This window comes from Carettochelys insculpta, chromosome 6 (genome assembly GCF_033958435.1).
Source record: "Carettochelys insculpta isolate YL-2023 chromosome 6, ASM3395843v1, whole genome shotgun sequence".
NCBI lineage: Eukaryota > Metazoa > Chordata > Testudines > Carettochelyidae > Carettochelys > Carettochelys insculpta.
This window is the reverse complement of record NC_134142.1, coordinates 57,900,085-57,920,177: the sequence shown is the minus strand read 5'-3', so window position 1 is coordinate 57,920,177 and position 20,093 is coordinate 57,900,085. Positions and strand designations below refer to the sequence as shown.

Genomic DNA, 20,093 nt, shown 5'->3' with positions numbered 1-20,093 from the left:
CAAGGTCAGGTGTAAAACATTTTCTCTCTCTAGCTATTAATGACAAAGCATTGTTTGCTATTATACTTTAATTTTTCCCTTGTTGCTGTCCAGATACCTGCGAAAGGTACTTATAAATACCCAGCCAATATAATAAAGCATTGGTGTACATGAAGGATCAATTTAAAATACCTTACATCTCTTCAGCTTCTGTTATTGAAGGCTGCAAGGTCACATATATGTAAAGCCAACAGGTGCAAATACTTCCTTTGTTTAATCAGTGACTGACCACATGAAATACATTTTAATCTATTAATTTACAAGGGACCTTTCAAAGTAGCTGCACTGCTTTATTAGCAAAGCTATCTTAAAACAGTGGATATTTTGTAGTCATTTGTCCAATCCATAAATCACAGTCCCTTTATTAAATATGAGATTTCTGATTTACAGTCTGGCACAGATTGTTCTCCAAGATTGTGTAGCTGATGATCTGGTCTGTGTACTGAAGAAAAGACACATACGATGAACTGTTTTATTTTAGAAAAATTTTCCTAGCTCTCCCTTTGTTTTTCCTCCCAATACTTAGCTATGCAGATGTCTGTGGTTTTCCATAAACTAGTGGCCTATTCTTCTAAGTAGCTGAGCACCCCCAATTTCTGGTGTCTTCAGAAAGAATTGCGGGCTGTCAGCAACACTAAAGGTAAGGCCTTATAATTACAAAATTTACTGAGGTTTTTAAAAATAGCTTCTCATTGACGGTGCTGAGGTCACTGTTCTGCAATCTCAAAAGCAGCCTCAGAATCTATCCTTCTTCTGTTATGACTGCAGAAAATTAATCATTCTGTTACCATCAGGATAACCCACAGAGGGCAACAATAAACTTTATTATTTATACAGATCTGTAACCCACAATGAATGAAAACAACCCTAACACTAAATTAACATTGTAAACGTAAAATAATTCTCAACAGCAACTTACACAAAAATACTGGGATAAACAAATTTATGAGAATTACTAACAAGTGTTTAAATGCTACTTGTGCTGACATTTGCCTCCTCGGAGAGACAACAAAATAAATGATCAGTTATTTCCCAATGGACTAGGATGCTAAAATTAACACAATATGATGTGTTAGTGCTGCACAGAAAACTACATCCAATTTCACCATTGACCTGTGGGCAACACTGCAGATTTTTCAAAAAATGAATGTGAATTATATTCACAAAAATTGTCAACATTTTTTAAGTAAGGCAATAGCTATATAGTGTAATCTAAATGAGTTTGTAGTATTATGAAGCATATATAAATGCTTTAAAGTTACATAATTTTTCACAGTAAGATGAAATGCTTACTCTAGAGAGTTTACTAAACCAGACACATCCATCCTTGTGACTCTAACATTCTTCCAGGGTTTACCTGAAAGCAATCTGTATCAATTTATGTCCCCAACTGGATTACCATCTTGATAACTCCAGCTGGACAATAGTTAAAACTATTACATAAAGGGCCCACGTTGGTATTTTATAGAAAAGAGTATTTTATATAAACATGGTTGAGAAACATTGATTTCAATTTTTAACACTAAATCCACCGAACATATAAATGGAGGAGTTTTATTTTTATAATTTAAAATCTCATGGGTAAAATCATTTTTACAATTATTACTATGCCATATACACACATACAGGTTGAATTTCTCTAAATTGACACCTTTGGGACTTGACTGATGCCAAATGAATTTGCCAAACCCTGGTAGATCATAGAATCATAGAAGAGTAGGACTGGAAGAACATAAGAACATAAGAACATAAGAATGGCCATACTGGGTCAGACCAAAGGTCCATCAAGCCCAGCATCCCATCTGCCGACGGTGGCCAATGCCAGGTGCCCCAGAGAAGGAGAACAGAAGACAATGATCAAGTGATTTATCTCCTGCCATCCATCTCCTGCCCTTGTTATGAAGGCTAGGGCACCATACTTTATCCCTGGCTAATAGCCATTTATGGACCTAACCTGCAAAAATTTATCAAGCTCTTTTTTAAACCCTAATAGAGTCCTGGCCTTCACAGCCTCCTCGGGCAAGGAGTTCCACAGGTTGACTGTGCGCTGTGTGAAGAAAAATTTCCTTTTATTAGTTTTGAACCTACTACCCATCAATTTCATTTGGTGTCCCCTAGTTCTTGTATTATGGGAAAAGGTAAACAATTTTTCTATATTCACTTTCTCCACACCATTCATGATTTTATATACCTCTATCATATCGCCCCTCAATCGCCTTTTTTCCAAACTGAAAAGTCCCAGTCTCTCTAGCCTCTCCCCATATGGGACCCTTTCCAAGCCCCTAATCATCTTAGTCGCCCTTTTCTGAACCTTTTCTAATGCCAATATATCTTTTTTGAGGTGAGGAGACCACATCTGCATGCAGTACTCGAGATGTGGGCGTACCATAGTTTTATATAGGGGAAGTATGATATCTTTTGTCTTATTATCGATCCCTTTTTTAATAATTCCTAACATCCTATTTGCCTTACTAACTGCCGCTGCACACTGCGTGGATGTCTTCAGAGAACTATCCACTATAACTCCAAGATCCCTTTCCTGATCTGTTGTAGCTAAATTTGACCCCATCATGTAGTACGTGTAATTTGGGTTATTTTTTCCAACATGCATTACCTTACACTTACCCACATTAAATTTCATTTGCCATTTTGCTGCCCAATCACTCAGTTTGCTGAGATCTTTTTGTAGTTCTTCACAATCCCTTTTGCTTTTGACTGTCCTGAACAACTTGAGCCCCCGCCCTCATGGCAGAACCAAGCACTTTCTAGACCATCCCTGAAAGCCATCTATCTAACCTCTTCTTAAATATCTCCAGTGATGGAGATTCTACCACTTCCCTTCGCAATTCATTCCAGTGTTTTATCACCCTGACAGTTAGGAACTTTTTCCTAATGTCCAACCTGAACCTCCCCTGCTCCAATTTAAGTCCATTGCCTCTTGTTCTATCCTCGGAGGCAAGGAAGAACAAGTCCCCTCCCTCTGCCTTATGACACCCTTTTAGATACCTGAAAACTGCTATCATGTCCCCCCTCAGTCTTCTCCCTTCCAAACTAAACAAGCCCAATTCCTTCAATTGTTCAGTAGTATTAGCAACGCTTCCACTGATTACTGGGCTGTTAGAAGGCATTTAGGAGTAAATTACAGCTAAAACAACAGCACAGAACAATGAGAGCTAGGACTGGTGGCTGGAAACAAACTTTATGGGACCATGGAAAACTTGGCCACACCTATGATAAGTGGACATTCAGCCAACTAAAATCATGCTGGAAGATTATTGTTGCCAAACAAGAGAGTGCCGGACTAGACAGGTGCAATCTGTATAAATAGGCACATACCCACACACAGACTTAACCTAACGCTTTCAAAGTAGCCAAAACTGAACTTCTAAATTTGCATGGCCAACTTTCAGCATAAATATTGAGAGTCTCCCAGACTTTGATTTGCACAAATACTGTTCATATTCATAAAACTTGCAAGCCTGAAAATGAATTTATGGAAATTCAGAGGCCAAATTTGAAATTTCTCCCACCCCTGCAGGCTCCCAAACTGCTAAGTATCTAAGAGAATTTAAATAAAAGTAAAGCTAGGCAGGAATTAAATAGTTAAATTACAACACTTGAAAGGTTGGAATGTGCAATATTTAAAATGTTATTCCTACATGGAAATTAGGGGAAAACACAATAGCTCAAAGTAGTAATAGTTCAAATATTTTGAAACATTTTAGTCCAAGGACAAACATTATTTTAAAGAGGTCAGGAGACAACAAGCAATATTTAGAGACAAATTCTCTGTCCTATTTTATTCTGTTTATGACATTCAAGAGGGTCAAAGAAGAAAAAAAGTTAATCTCCCAATTCCCTGCTGGAAGACCTCAGCCTGGTACACAGGAATCCCTATGCATCTGATGAAGTGGGACTTTGCCCACAAAAGTTTATGCTCCAATACATCTGTTTGTCTATACAATGCCACAGGACTTCTTGTTGTTATTTGTGAGGAATCCCTATGCAACTCTTGGTCTCTAAGCTCAGTCTTCATTACCATCAGTGGATAGGTAGCTCCCTGGGGAACTGTGGCTACTTTCCTTACTATTCTATACTAAACAGTCAAGGCCAACCTTATGATATCAATCAAATTTTGTTTGAAAATTAAGAAACTACGAGTGGATTGGGGCTGTATCAAAATCAGGTATTAGACCTACAGAATTTTAATATGAGATTAAATGGCTAGGCACACTCCACCGTATTTCAAAAGGATAATGCATAGCTATAAGCCCACCAAGTCTGTTTTTTAAGCCAGTTTTGCCATCAAATTCTGTATGCTCACTATATAGCAAAGAAGAAACACAGCCCAGGAAAAATGTATAAATATAGATTTGTTACATTCTATAAAATCATTGGGATGGAGGGATGAGAACAGCTTAGAACATGTTAGTGTTACTTGACTCCATCATAAAATCTGAAAATGGAATATAAATTCAGCTTTCTAATCCACCCTGTGAAATCAGTTTCAGTCCATCTCTTTATAACAGAGGCGGTATGTTTGGTCACATTCAACTCAAGAGACCATCACATACAAGCATTGCACTAATGATCCATGTCTTCAATTCACAACCAAACAGAGCAAACAAGTTACATTTTCAAAGAACTGGCTGAACTCTTTAAGCAAAACTTGTAATGAATACAAAAATCATAAGAAATAAAACTCAAAAAACATGCTAAATGGAGGCAAAAATCTATATTAAATAGATTTTTGAATGTCATTATTTTGGTGAATATGGATTTTGGTAGCTAATTACAACCTCAAAATGCTTTAAAACAAAATGCTTTTTCTATTCGGACATTTAAAAATCATAGGCTATTGCAGGCTCTTGAATACTGTTAGAAGTAATGGATTAATATACATAAGTATATTTTAAGCAACCACTTTACAGTTAATAAGTTACATTTCTTGAAGGCAAAGGCTATCATTACAGATGCTCAACTACTGCTTCTGTATAGCCATTAAAACACAAGAAAAATTCTAGTGTTTATAAATTATTAGGGAAAAAACCCTAGTGGTTACTCTTGTGGGAGAAAAAATAACCAGACTGCATAGCAAGCATATTTAGAATTCAAAAAAAAAAAAAAAAAAGACTAAACAATTCATCCTTAAAAGACAATACCACAAAAACAGACGTTCTATTTTCAGAAAAGTAGGTGGTAGAAAAAGAGAGAGACAAATATTAGTAAACAGATATAATGTTATATGTTCTTTCACTTGAAAATGCCTTTCCTCATGAGATTACAAAATGTAAAAAGCTAGTGTGACCTTAACGCTTTGGGATTTTCCTTAAATAGCGTGATTAACTGGCATTCTTCACTACCAGATTGCCAAAGATGCAAATGGCATAGATTTGGCATGTAGGTTGTGACTCTGCCACTCTTGCTCTGTAGAGGGCCACTTTACTCCATAAGTGATCTAGTTGATTTCATGGTGCTATAAGATAGTGTAGTATTTATTTTGCACCAACAGAAAGTAGCTAATTTTTTCCACTAGCTTTTTTCATTCTTATTATGCACTCCACAGTTATGTGTAACTGCAAAACTGTAACTGCATAATAACATTCGAAGCTGTATTAGGGCTTCTAAGTAACTTGGGTTAGGAGAGGCTGAATGCTTCCTTTAGATTTTAATGCAAAAGTTTATGCTTAATTAGCTGTATCCTCTGATCATCTATTTCACAGATCTTCAGCAATTTCTAAGAAATCAGTAATCCTCTCTTTCAAATTTTAAAATTATTATTTTAAGGGTCAAAGAATTCAGCTTGGTAAAGACCAAATATTTTAACTGTTTGCAATATCCTGGAGGTAGATGAGCCCCATCTAAAACCACAAGAAACAATAGGCACAGAGAATGAAACTGTTCTGATCACTTACAAGTGAAAGGTCTAAATTATTAAAAGTACAGCTGAAGTCAGTTTCATGCAAACTATATACATATTAAGTGAAGAAAGGAAGAACATACCCATTCGGAGAAGTCACTAGGCTAGCAAAGTGAAAAACAAAATACATGAAAATTTAATTTTGCAGATAATTTTGTTGTGAATGTGTTCAAATGTTTTGTTTGTATTTTTAAATACTTAGTAAACTCAAACAATAAAAACATATTCATGACCTAAAGCATCTTGACTATGGTAGTTCATAACCTTTAAATTGTCTAAAATAAACCATGATATAACATTCAACATTTATGCTCTTCTGAATCATTACTGATACCATCAGCAAACTGGCTAGTAATCTGTATGGTATAGTATAAAGTAGGCTGCAAGTAATTGTAAATAACTTCAATGGTATTGCAGTGGTATTGCATCATTACATTTATAACTATGATTTCAGCCAAGGAAAGTGGTCAGCAAGAAAATTAGCTATCCTAGCTTTTACTGAGTTTTTTTCTTTTTTTTCTTTTTTAAATAAAAGACATTGGCATAGATTAATAAACATATTTTGCTTTTGTTGTATCAGCTTAAACAAAAACTATTCTTTCACGCTCTCTTATTGTGTCACACACACTTTCTCGCAAACCCAGTAATCAATTTGGTTGTGTTCATGAATACTATAGTAAAACAGTTTGACAATCAGTAGGCCCAGGTCTCACTTTTTCAGACACTACTTTTAAACAAAACAAAAACAGTATTTAAAATTTACTTTATTTTTGTTGTTGCAAACACAGACCTGCCCACACACATGCATACACGGTTTGAGAGTTATAGTTTGAGTACACAAAATGTTCCTTACCCACCGCTCAAAGGCAAGGAAAAGTTAAACATCTAACAGTGCATGCCCTTCTATTCCTCAGTACAGAGTGAGACACTCACAGCTATTTCAACCATCATAAACCACAGACCACATATTACAACTTCACATCTTCCTAAGTAGAGATGTTAGCCTTCTCACAACTCCTCCCAATATTTCTTCACAGTCTTCTCCTAGTCTTCCACCCGCTTCTTCAGAGCTTCAGAATATTATGCTCATTCAAGTCTGGAAGAGGGGTTCATGGGAAGTTGACATCATTTCTGCAATAGACACACAATCCTGGTGCATTTTTTGTGTTGGTCATTGGTAGTAAGGTGATGTAGGTGAGTGGTAAGGTGTATGCCCATGGCTGGAAGAATAAAGGGTATGTACTGTTACCTGACTTAACTAATTTCCTTGCCTTTGAGGTTGCTGTCCAGTATATGGTGGGTGCAGGAGGCTAAACCAATATAAGTCCTTGAGTAATTCATACACATTTTAGCTTGAGAAAGGGTTTCCGACCAACATTTTATTTCACAAGGAACAACATCCTTTTACACAGGCCCAGGAGACATAGGGCTATACTCCCAAGTCAGCTGATCACACTCATGAAAACCTTTTGACAAGACGACTGCTAACAAACGAATACAAAATTTTACATTGCTGGCCAGTGAACATAACAACACTTGGTTCATATATTACTGATTTTCTCTATAACCCTAAAGACTAGAAAAAAAATTAAAGCAATACTTAGCTTTTGGAGTATCCATTTGATGTTATAAAAATTGGCAGTAAATAATGCGACAGAAAAAGAAACAGTTATGATGAATATCAACAAATGAAAATCTTTTAAAAATTATTATTGAAATAATTTAACTTTCCTGCAGATGCTGAAAAAAATCTAGATGTGACTGAATTTTCCAGTTTTAAAACTCAGTGTAATATATATATATTTTTTGCAGGTGCCCAAAAAAACATGAGGCTAAAAAAGCAAAAAATCTTTCTTAAAAGGCTGATTTCTAATTAAGCGTAAGTCACACTGATTTAACATATTTACTTGAAAAAAAAATCAGTATCTTGATTCTCAAGTACTGTTTATACCCCCTAAGGGTGACACTTCATTCCAGCTAAGGATCTGCCCCAATATCATCATGTAGAGAAGAATACACTGTTTTCTTCATACAAAACACAGTGAACAGATCACTGCTCTATGCAAAAGCTGAACTTAAACTTAATTATGAGGCTGTGATGATTAGATAGAGAAACACAAATATACGCACAAAATACCTCCTACACATACACATAAATCCTAATTTAGATACACTGCATAAAAATATCTCTAGACACACTGATCTGGGTCTCCTTTTGAATATAATACAACTCCTTCCCATAATAGATTCATACGTAAAGGTTACATCTACACTGAACCCTACTGCCGTTAAATGCAAATAAGCAGTCTCGAAAACACAAAATGGTGACTCATTTGCATATTTATGACTCATATGTTCTTATTTGCACCAGAAATCAAGCAGTGTAGATGTGGTTCTGCTGACAAAGCGGTTTTTTTGCTCGCAGAACCATGTCTACATAGCTTGATTTCTGATGCAAATACGTCTCATGAATATGAATATGAGCTGCATGAATATGCAATTGATCCATCATTTTGCATTTTCAAGACTGCTTATTTGCATGAAACTGTTGACACTAGGCCTCAGTGTAGACACAGCCTGAGAGAGTGTGAGAGAAAGGAGACACCATCTACAGCTTGCTAGTTTGGGTTCTGACTTTGAAGACCCTGGTTCCGATCCTCACCTGATTTGAAATCTTCTGAGGTGAAAAACCCCACTCTGAATCTAGATTACCGAAAGGCTGTGGCCACACTTGGCCAAAACTTCGAAATGGCTACACAAATGCTCGAATGGTCACGACTCGGTGCGGCTACATGTGGGTCCTTTTCGAAAGGACCCCGGACATTTCAAAATCCCCTTATTCCCCTCTGCTTAGAGGAATAAGGGGATTTCAAAATATGCAGGGTCCTTTCAAAAAGAGTTAAGAATACCTTTAGCAACTGCGAAGAGAAACAAGTGTCAGGAAATTGAATTTGAGGATCTAAAAACTGAAGGTCTGTTTGAATTACAGGGGTGCAAAAATTCAAATTTTAAATTTTTTGTACAGCTTTGTGGCCCCAAAATACCTCCCCCCCCCAAAGTAAAACTTTGTTGAAAACAAGTATCCTAACAACAATCTGGAGACTACTTTGAAATTCAGCAGAAGTCAATGGGAAGTCACCTCACTAAATAAAATTTGTAATGATGCTAAGGGCCAGTACTAAGTTAAATACACATTAAGTTGCACCAAATTTGTGGAAGACAGGCCTTGTCCTGACCCTCTGGAAAGAAGCATCTGCAGAAGCAAAGTTACTTTTTTAAAAGCTAGTTAATATTTCACTGAACCCATATAAAACTTTGAACTGTTTGGGTGCGTCTACACTAGGAACTCTGTTTGAAGCTAACTTTGAAGTCAGGGAGCCCAACTTTGAAGTCCTTACTCCATTCTTGGGAATGGAGTAGTGCCCTGCTTCAAAGTTTAACTTCAAAGTAGGGTGTGTGTACAGAAGTGCAGCTTCGAAGTTATTTTTGTAGTGTAGACACAGCCTTTGGGCTATATTTAGGCTGTAAGTATTTGCTTCAGAATGAAAATTCCATACAAGGTCTATACTCAAGAAGAAATATTTATAACAAACATTTTTGGCTATTTCTTCTGTATCTCTCATTCTTCTGATATATTTGGGAAGTGAGTGTTCATTTATTCCCTTGTACTGCTTGCAAATGAAAATTGCGTGTTATCTAAAACAAGAGCTTATTTGTCAATGTGCAACACAAATATTAATTTCAAACCATAGCTATGGCACTGCAATGCGAAAATTTTAATTTACGCCAATTTGCTGAAACATTGCAGTGACTAAACAAATAGAAAAATTAATAAAATAACCTAAGATGTATTTAGGGTCTGGTTACACACACACACACACACACACACACACACACACACACGTCTACGCTAGCCAAAAACTTCGAAATGGCCATGTAAATACATATTCAGTGCCTCATTAGCACGTGGGTGGCCGCGGCACTTCGAAATTGACGCGGCTCGCCGCCGCATGGCTCATCCAGACGGGGCTCCTTTTCGAAATGACCCCACCTACTTCGAAGTCCCCTTATTCCCATCTGCTCATAGGAATAAGGGGACTTCGAAGTAGCCGGGGTCCTTTCGAAAAGGAGCCCCGTCTGGACGAGCCACGTCAATTTCGAAGTGCCGTGGCTGCCCACACGCTAATGAGGCACTGAATATGTATTTCAGTGCTTCATTAGTAAACTTCGAAATGGCCATTTGCATGGCCATTTCAAAGTTTTTGGCAAGTGTAGACACGGCCACAAAGACACAAAGAAAAAGAAGACTCCTACTGAGGAAGGAGTAGGCAGTAGGGCTGTGTCTACACGAGTGAGTTTTACTGACAGAAGGGGCCTTTCTGTTGACATAACTCAGGGAGTGTCTACACACATAAAGCATTCTGTCCACAGAGTCTTGACAGAACTCTGCATTTGCCTCATCAATGTTATCCCTCCAAAATTTGAAGCATAACACTATGTCGACAAGTACTGTCGACATAAGTGCAGTGCAGACACTTCTCTCGACACAGATGGCTTCTGGTTGCTGGGCAGCCCTGTTTAAAAAGCTGCCATTTCACTTACAGAACAAGTAGTAGTCTTGGAGCACCTTATAGACTAACAGATATTTTGGAGCATAAGCTTCTGTGGGTCTTTGCAAAGACCCACGGAAGCTTATGCTCCAAAATATCTGTTAGTCTATAAGGTGCTCCAAGACTACTACTTGTTCTCGAAGCTACAGAGTAACATGGCTACCTCTCTGATACATTTCACTTACTGTCACCAGAGGGCAGTGCAGTCTGGCAGTTCTCTGTCGACAGAGCAAGTTGTGGGAGCAGAAAATCTGGTTCTGTTCACATTTCTCTGTCAACAAGATGCTTCTAGTGTAGACATAGCCCATAGGATGGGTCCTTATGCCATAGACTATAGTGGCTCTGTTAGTCTTACACGACTTGGAAACATTTCAGCTTTGTCAAAACTAGACCCTTTGAGAAGGAGCATGGTAATGAGCGAGGTCGGAAGATGCTGATGAGGTGCTGCCATGAATATGCAGCGCCTCATTAGCATAATGGCAGCCGCGGCAATTCAAAAGTACCGCTTTTGAATCATGTGCCATGTGTGAAGACAGGGGCCTTTCAAAAGGACACTCCAGTCTTCAAAACCCCTTCTTCCTATCCGGTGTTAGGAAGAAGGGGCTTTCGAAGACTGGGAGGTCTTCTCGAAAGGCCCGTCTCCACAGGCAGCTTGTGATTTGAAAGCAGCGCTTTTGAATTGCCGTGGCTGCCACTATGCTAATGAAGTGCTTCATATTCATGACAGTGCCTCATTAGCATCTTCTGACCTTGCTCATTACCATGCCCTCTGCAAAAGGAAGGAGCTAATGCAGACACAGCTTTATTCTATTTGTAAAGAGAATATAGTCTCTTGGCTACAGATTGGAAATTTCAGCATACAATTACTTTATAGCTAATAGTAGTGGGAGTTACACGTTCATTTTCTTGAGAGAAATAAGAATCACTGTAAGACAAATATATTGTACTTCAATACATCCACGTTATAAACAGATAAAATCTAAATTTGTTTCAAATGGTCAGTTTTTGCAGGACAATGAATATATCACAGCATAAAGACCAAATTTATAATTCAAAAGAGAATATTACATTTCTAATTTATTTATTCTTACTATTACTATCTTTCATATTAAAAAAAACTCAGTTTTGAAAATGTGTACATTCAAATTTTCAAATAAACCATGAAAATATTCAGAGGAGCAATTGTCTTCTATTTCATCAAATACCCATTCATTCTACCTCCCAATGGAACCCTTTACAGTTTGTCTTTTAAAATTATATACAGTCCCCTGCCTCCTTTATTTTCCAGTTTATCCTAAAAAAAGAAAAAGAGAGAAAACACTGTAGATAAATTTAAACTGCATTAAGTCTATAAACACACAGAAAATCTGAGTCAAAGGAGATTTTTGTTACAAAATATATTTGGAATAAGTCTGCATTTGTACAAAAAAGGATATTACCCTGAATTAATTTTAATTACCATATACATATAGTACATTCCTAGTGTAATCTGAAGAACACACAGTTTTCTCCCTCACAGCTCCACTTTTCCTTCTGCCTCATTTGACAGTTAAATCAAAATTCTATTTGTGACTCCCAGAGCTACATGGCTTTCAGAAAACAGGAATCTTCAGGTTCCGCCATAACAGTAAGTTCAGATGCACAGCTTTGGTTTGTTCCCGCGAAAAGAAAATAACCAGCAGGAAAGTTAAGATCAGTATATACATAACCAAAATTCAGAATAATTGGGATATGACCTTCAGTTTTGGGCCAGTTTTTACTCACACCAGATCCGTTGCTTAAAAAATTAATATGATGCCATAAATTCAGCACTACCACTTCAATCCATATCACAAAAGGAGAAAAAGATTGACTGTGAAAGAACAAACCACAGTGTTTAAACTCAAACAACATTTTAAGTAGCAACAGAACAAGAGAATACATTTCTGAAATACACTTGTCTGACATCTGGCAATTTCTTCAGTATGAAAATCCTCTTTAGCTCATTTTTGAGTCTTGGGCTATGTCTACATTAGCCCCTGTCTTTCGAAAGGGAAATGCTAATGAGACACTTCAGGATATGCTAATGAGGTGCTTGTATGAATATGCAGCACCTCATTAGCATAATGTCAGCCGTGGCAATTCAGAAGTGCCACTTTCGAATCCTGTGCCGCCTGTGGAGACAGGGGCCTTTTGAAAGGACCCCCCCAGTCTTCAAAAGTCCCTTATTCCTAAAACCAAACAACAGTAAGGAGCTTTTGAAGACTGGGGGGTCTTTTGGAAAGGCCCCTGTCTACACAAGTGGTGCACAATTCTAAAGCAGCACTTTCGAATCACTGTGGCCACCATTATGCCAAAGAGACACTGCATATGCATGGCAGCACCTCATTAGCATATCCTGAAGTCTCTCATTAGCATCCCCCTTTGGAAAGGCAGGGGCTAGTGTAGACATAGCTTTGGTGTTACAGAGGTCTAATATTTCACTAGTGATGCAACATGTAAACGCAACAAAGAGTTTGCAGATATTATTTTTCAAATCTCTTTCATATGCACAGACTATCAACATTAAACACAATTTTGTGTTTGAATACATTTAGAGGTACAGAAACACATAAAAATAATCTGTAATGAAACATCTCCATAGGTGAATTCATGCTTCTTCACCATAAATTAGGTTACTAAAACAAACCCTCTGAGAAACAACCCTTCAGATAGAGTGGTACAACTACAAAGTGCATTAACGTTTGAAGTGCACAATAAATTGTGCTACTTTGGTTGGTTGATAGATGGACTTAAAAAGCTAAGAGCTAACTTAACAGATAAGAGAGGGTTACTCACTTTGTGCAGTAACTGAGGTTCTTCAAGACGGTTGTTCTTGTGGGTGGCTTCACTTTAGGTGCGTCAATGTCTTGCCTTTATTGTTAGAGATTTTAAGCAGCAGTATCCCAGCTAGTGGTGCACACGTAATATGCATCTTGTTTGTATGAGTTCTGCAGCCATCCTTGTAGGCATCACATGTGCAGTCTTGCATGTTTGACTACAATGTGATGGCTGACATGTGCCCTAGTAGTTGGAGCAACGAAGGGTCCTGTGGCACCTTATAGACTAACAGAAAAGTTTAGAGCATGAGCTTTCGTGAGTTAACTCACTTCTGAAGAAGTGAGTTAACTCACGAAAGCTCATGCTCTAAACTTTTCTGTTAGTCTATAAGGTGCCACAGGACGCTTTGTTGCTGCTACAGATCCAGACTAACACGGCTACCCCTCTGATACTAGTAGTTGGAGGGGTTCTCTAGCTGTTACCTAGGGGTTCTGTGTAACAGTTGTAATTAGGTTCATTAAGGTGTGAAAACATGGTTGGGGAAAGGTTTGCCCTGGCTTGTTTACAGTCCAGGTGGACCCTGATGAAGTGTACCTGTTGAGCTGGGATAAGATCTGACTTCTCATAATTTATCTAGAAACCTATATTGGTGAGTAGGTGCATTGTGAGATTGGTATGTTTTGTAGCCTCTTGGCAGGACAATGCCATTTTCAGGTAGTTGTAAAGATGAAGGAATATTTTGATGCTGGACTTGCCAGCATGGGCAATAGTGTCCGTGAAGACATTTTAGAAGACTCTTGGTGCTGTGGCGAGTCTCAAGGATAGAACTCACTATTGTAAATGATGATCACAACAGGAATCTCCTTTGTGCAAGGTGTTTAGCAATATGAAAGTAGGTGTCCTGGAGGTCGAGGAACAACAGCCAATCTCCCTATTGTAGAACCAGAATTATCATAGCCAGTGTTACCATTTAGAAGTGCTGAGGGTGTAAGTATCTGCTGAGTTGGCCCAAGTCCAGAATAAGTCTTCAACCCTCACTTTTGCTTGGTGTGGAAAAATAACAGCAGTAGAATCTCATTCCTTCTGTGCGGAGGTAGTACCTCCTCTACTGCACCTAGTTTTATTAGGTGAGTTATCTCCTTTTGTAAAAGGGTCTTGTGGGAAGGGTCCGTGGAGAGGGAGAGCAAAGATGGGTGGGTAGGTGGGTAAAAGTGAACAAAATGGAGAAGCCTTTGAGAACTGTTTCTACAACCCATCCTTCAGAAGTGATGTTGCACTGGATGGGGAGGTATGGTAACAGAGTGTGGATGAATAGATGGTAGGTTTTGCAGCTTTGAGGTCGTAGGAGAGGCACTAAAATCTCAACCAATGCTTCAGAATGATTGCTTTGAGGTGAAAGGCTGGGACAAAGAACACTGTTCTGGAGTTGTTATGGGTGTCTTTGTCTCTGGTGTTGGTCATATGATGGTTGGGTTTGTGGGTAAGGCACCAGGCAGAAGGTGCCTGTTTTTGCTTTGGCTGTGGAATAGTATTACTTATCTTCCCTTTTTGAGGAGAATGGAATCATGACAGGGGTTTGCCATGTGACCTCAGCAGGGCCCATGATTGCTGCATTGGTAGCTAGAGCAACTTTGTTTGATTGGGACGTCTGTAATATATCTGTCAGCTTGTGTTGAGAGGCTAGTAACTGCCAGGGATATATCAAGTGAGTCTACTATATTCTTCAAACATCTTGGAAAAATTTGAAATCACTCCCAATGGTAGGTAGTTGGGGTATTATGATGTTGCCTAGAGTGGAGGATGACATATGGGTGGACAGCATGACTTCTTCCTCCAGTGTCTCCTCTGTTTCATGCAGATCCTCCTCTTGTTTCACCCGAGATGGAGAAGTAGGTGGAGGTTGCTGGATTGGATTCTGTATTGCACCCAGGGGTCCCAACATGGCTAAACAAGGGGCACCAGTATCAGTGGAGGCATCTATAGATAAGGCTCATTGCTGTTTGATGAGGTTTTTGGGGAGGAGTGACATGAAGTATGAAGGGTCAACTTTGCCCTCCTCTTCATTATCTGTGGAAAATGAAGGTGCTGAACTAGCCAGTGTTGTCATTAGGCTAGCTCCTGGGAGGACTGACATACCATCGCTACCAAAGTTAGTTCTAAGTCAGCGTGGATTGTTAATCGTGGTGGTACTGCAAAAGTCGATGCAGAGGTGAGTGTGTGCGTTTGCAGCATCAGTGCTGATAGTGTTTGCATTTACATGTCAGCTGCTGGTAACATTGTCTTAGAAGACACTTATGCCAACTTCTTCAGTTCCAAGGGTGCTGAATTGGAATAGTGTTTCTTGGCCTGCACATCAGAACTAGGGTCTGGAAATTCTAATGTTTTTGTCCCTCAGGATTTCTGCGTACTGGATGTCCCTAGTGCCTTTCAGTCTAAGGTGGCTAATGCCATTGGTATTGGGGCTGATTTCTTGCCTGGAGAATGCTTCTTTTTTGGATGTTTTCTCTGAGACAACACTTGAAGCCTGAGTTTATTCAGCTATTTGGGAGGAGGCTGAATAGCTGGTAGATGAAGAAACTACTGCTTGAGAAGTTTGTCATAGTGCAGACCTAATGTCAAGGTTTGAAGATATTACATTAAAGATCAAATAGAAACACCTTTCCTTATCCTTTAAATTGTTTTCTTTACAATTTACATATCCCATTTTTTCTGTCACCGTTACCTTTATTATTTCTCTCTTTTTAAAAACAAAAAGAAAAAAAAACTTTTACTTGCACTCTAACATTTTCTGTATGACTTTATTGGAGCCTAACAATGAACACCATATCAGACTCATCGGGATTCAAATGCTCCATTACTTGCAGACAGACTGTCCCTATGTCAGATGGACCACACTCAGTGTATCCACTGTCTCAGTGATGGAAACATACCACACCAGCATGCACACTGTAAGAAGCTGTCAGTGAGATCCCTCAAAGCCAGAGACCTGCAACTGAAACTTCTTCTGATAGAGATGGAACAATTTAAAGGAAAAGAATAGGTGTTTCTATTTAAAGGATAGTCAGGAAATAAAGTCATGGGGCGCCTATTGTTCCAACCTAAGGCTAAGGTGGTAAAGAAGGAATTGAGGGACAGTTGACAGCCAGTAGCAATTAACCCCTCACATTGTTGCGAGACAAATACAGTGCCTACACCATCAATTGACGTACTACTGCTGAAAATCTGAGTATAAGCACAAAGCATTGACACACACAGGGACACTTCTCAAAGAAGAATACTCTCTTATTCTGACTTATGACTGCTGATAGGTTTATAGTTCTACTATGTAGATTACCTAAATTTCAAAGCAACCTTATGAAAGTCACATTCCCGTCGGCTGTCAAAAGCCAGGTTCATACCAGTGATGCACTTTTCCCATCTTTCAACAGCCAATTCTGAACTAGTAGTACAGTAATTGGACTTCATCCAGGACGACTGTTTTCTTTCATCTGATAAGTACATTAAATGAGGATAGCTACTCAATGTGCATCATAACAATCTGGGATCAATAACAGCAAATAAAAGGGATATTGAAGTTCCTGCTCCCCCATTCTGAGACACCCTTTGTTCTCATGCTCCATGATCAGGATAAGAATGTGAGAAACAGTCCAAAGTCAGATGTTTGGTTTACTTTTTGATGTCAAAATAAAAATATAAATTTACCTACCCCTTCACTGGCATTTTCCCCTGTGTTGGCCAGCATTTCCTGCAGGGCTCTAACAGAGAGAGACTGCTCCAGCACAAAATTACAGATGCAAAGGTCCGGAGGTACATACTGCAAAAAAAACAGCAAGACAAAGGACAAGAATTATATAGCTGGTCAGCTGAAACAAACAGAAAGCATGTATGCATATACACATACTCAGAATAAACAGCATCCATTTTAAGGTGAAAGTGTGTTTGCTTTTAAAAACACAAGTTTTTTTATAAAAAGTTATTCTGTCCTTCAGAAGATTTTTTTCACTGCAATAATTTTCCTTTTTTATGTAGCGCACTCCATTACTGTTAAAAGGAGTCACCAGGCCCAAAACCAGAAGATTTTACTTGCAGGCTACTTTTTTCTTAAAATATTAAGTCATGGTAAATAAATAGGAAAAACAGAAGTAAACACCTAAAATCATTTGATATGCTACACCTTGAACAGTTTCAGAGGGGTAGCCATGGTATTCTGTTTCTGCAAAAACAACAAGGAGTCCAGTGGCACCCCGATGTTTTAGCCCTTGAATTTACTTCATATTTTAAAAAAAAAAACTTTACTGTAGCATCAAAAGATCTGTAATTCTTGAATTATAATTCTTACATTTAATACAAATGAGTGGAACTATTTTAGTTCTATAACTGGAAAGAGTACTTGGATTACAATATCAATTGTTCTTCACCATGTGTTTTCACTTTGGGTACACTTGTCCCTACACGCATAATAATGTTTTCATCAGCCGCGTCCATAGGGGGCCACGCCTATGTTGCAATTATATTCACACTGATAGGTGATGCATGGAAGTGCACAGGGGGTCACAGGCACCCCCCAGCAGTGGCCTCCTCCCCCACACTCACTGTCAGTGCCACACCACTTCCAATGAGCGTAGGGCACTCCCTTCAGCCCCTGCCCCCTCCGAGAGCAGAACGAGGGCGGGGTGGAGCAGAGGTGGGTAGGGGAGAGACATGAGCAGGGAAGTGGATGGGGATAGTCAGAATAGAAGCAGGAGGGGAGGGGGTTGGGTGAGAAAGAGGCAGAGCAGGGTCATGTGGCTGGTGCCCCCCCATCCTGGAATCCCCTCACCAGTTGCCTCTGTTCACACCTGCTGGCCCAAGGGCCTAAAGAGTGGAGGCAGCTCGTGGAACACATATGGACAACACAGCTCAAGGAGCCACAGCTACTTTAAGGTATGCAATCATTCTTTCTTCAAATGATTGCACACATGTATTCCATTTTTCAGACTCTCAAACAGTGATCTAATGTGTCGGAAGTAGGCATTTAGAGTATGCCCAACATTTGCAAAACAGTTCTGCAAAAATGGGTGAAAGACCTAGGTGTGTCTACATGGGAATAGTGTTGTATAACAGTATGTGTTCTCCAAGTTGAAGAGTCAGCCACACTTGCTAAAGAACCCATGTTTCCCATTTACCCCAGCCACCACATTCTGGGTCTTTATGATCTCTGCATGGTGTGTGAGTGGGACTGAATACAGATGTAGTGGATCACATAACACCTCTGCAAAAAGGGAAAGGAAAACAAGGAAACAGCCAAAAATCCTGAGCAGAGCAGTGAAACACTCACAGGCCTGAGCAGGAAGCCCAAAGAGAAATGCTATGGTGAGTCGAGACTGCAACAGGGAGTCTGGCTTGAAAGGTAAGGGACACTGAAACTTAGGCTAGGGCCCACAGCAACACCAATAGGATCCTAACTTCACACTAGTAGCAGCCAAGAATAAAGCATTCCAGAATCAATGCATAAACATACAACAGACTCTTCTCAGGAAAAAAAAATTGAGTAGGAACCCAGGGTAGAAGTCATAGACTTCGGGAAGAAAACACCTAGAATGCCAAGAAACAATACCCAGACAAATCAGTACAAGCATAAAATGATCCAGAAATGGCTATGCTAACAGTGAGTAAAGAATGGGAATACAGCAGAACATGAAAGAATTCCTATGTTGTGGCAAACAAGAGCATGCTAAACAGTCTCTGTGGGGTGTCTGTATTAGTCTGTAAGCATCACAAACAAGGATCCCTGTGAACTTTATCCAGCAAATGACATGACAGATGTAGAAAGTGTCTAGGAAGATGACATTATGCTACAGTCTGCCAGTCTAAATACACAGGCACAGCTGCCTCTTAAATGAAGACCCAAAGGGCACCGAGATTGAGGACCTTAGAACCACCAGGAATCACCATAGTCACCTGGGAAAGTATAAAACAATACTTCAAAACAGAGTCAGTTATTGCCATGAGAGTCCATCCTAAATTATTTTCTAGGAAGATGAAACTACGAATACATTGGGGGTCAAAAATGAACGAAAGGCCCAAAAAAGTCCTCATTAGATGTGAAAGGAAAATTTTAACCAGTCTAAAACTCAGAGAAGACTACTCCAAGAAGTGTTTGCTGTAGATGGTCAATGCACAGGTCTAGCTTACTTTCCAGCAATGACAGACATAAGTATGTTTATAAGGCTAGAATGATTAAGGGTTTGGAACAGGTCCCATATGAGGACAGGCTAGAGAGACTGGGACTTTTCAGTCTAGAAAAGAGGAGACTGAGGGGAGATATGATAGAGGTATATAAAATTATGAAAGTGAAAGTGTGGAGAAAGTGAATATGGAAAAGTTATTTACTTGTTCACATAATATAAGAACTAGAGGACACCAAATGAAATTAATGGGTAGCAGGTTCAAAACTACTAAAAGAAATTTTTTCTTCACACAGCTCACAGTCAACCTGTGGAACTCCTTATCAGAGGATGCTGTGAAGGCCAGGACTCTAACAGAGTTTAAAAAAGAGCTCAATAAATATTTGGAGGATAGGTCCATAGATGGCTATTAGCAAGGGGTAAGGTATGGTGCCTAGCCCTTTGCCGAAGGTGGGAGATGGATGGCAGGAGACAATTCGCTTGATCATTGTCTTCGGTTCACCTCCTCTGGGGCACCAGGAATTGGCTACTGTTGGCAGACAGGATACTGGGCTAGAT

At 39.1% G+C, this 20,093-nt stretch overlaps 1 protein-coding gene across 1 annotated transcript in view; it reads right to left on the bottom strand.

The window, feature by feature from the left end:
* The window catches only part of RYR3 (ryanodine receptor 3), a 572,218-nt gene that overhangs the window by 412,972 nt on the left and 139,153 nt on the right, over window positions 1-20,093 (bottom strand). The window contains exons 3-4 of the mRNA XM_074996957.1: window positions 17,075-17,182; window positions 6,043-6,063 (exon numbers count right to left, since the gene is read on the bottom strand). Of these exons, the coding sequence (XP_074853058.1) occupies window positions 6,043-6,063; window positions 17,075-17,182 (129 nt within the window). The remainder of the gene's footprint in view (window positions 1-6,042; window positions 6,064-17,074; window positions 17,183-20,093) is intronic.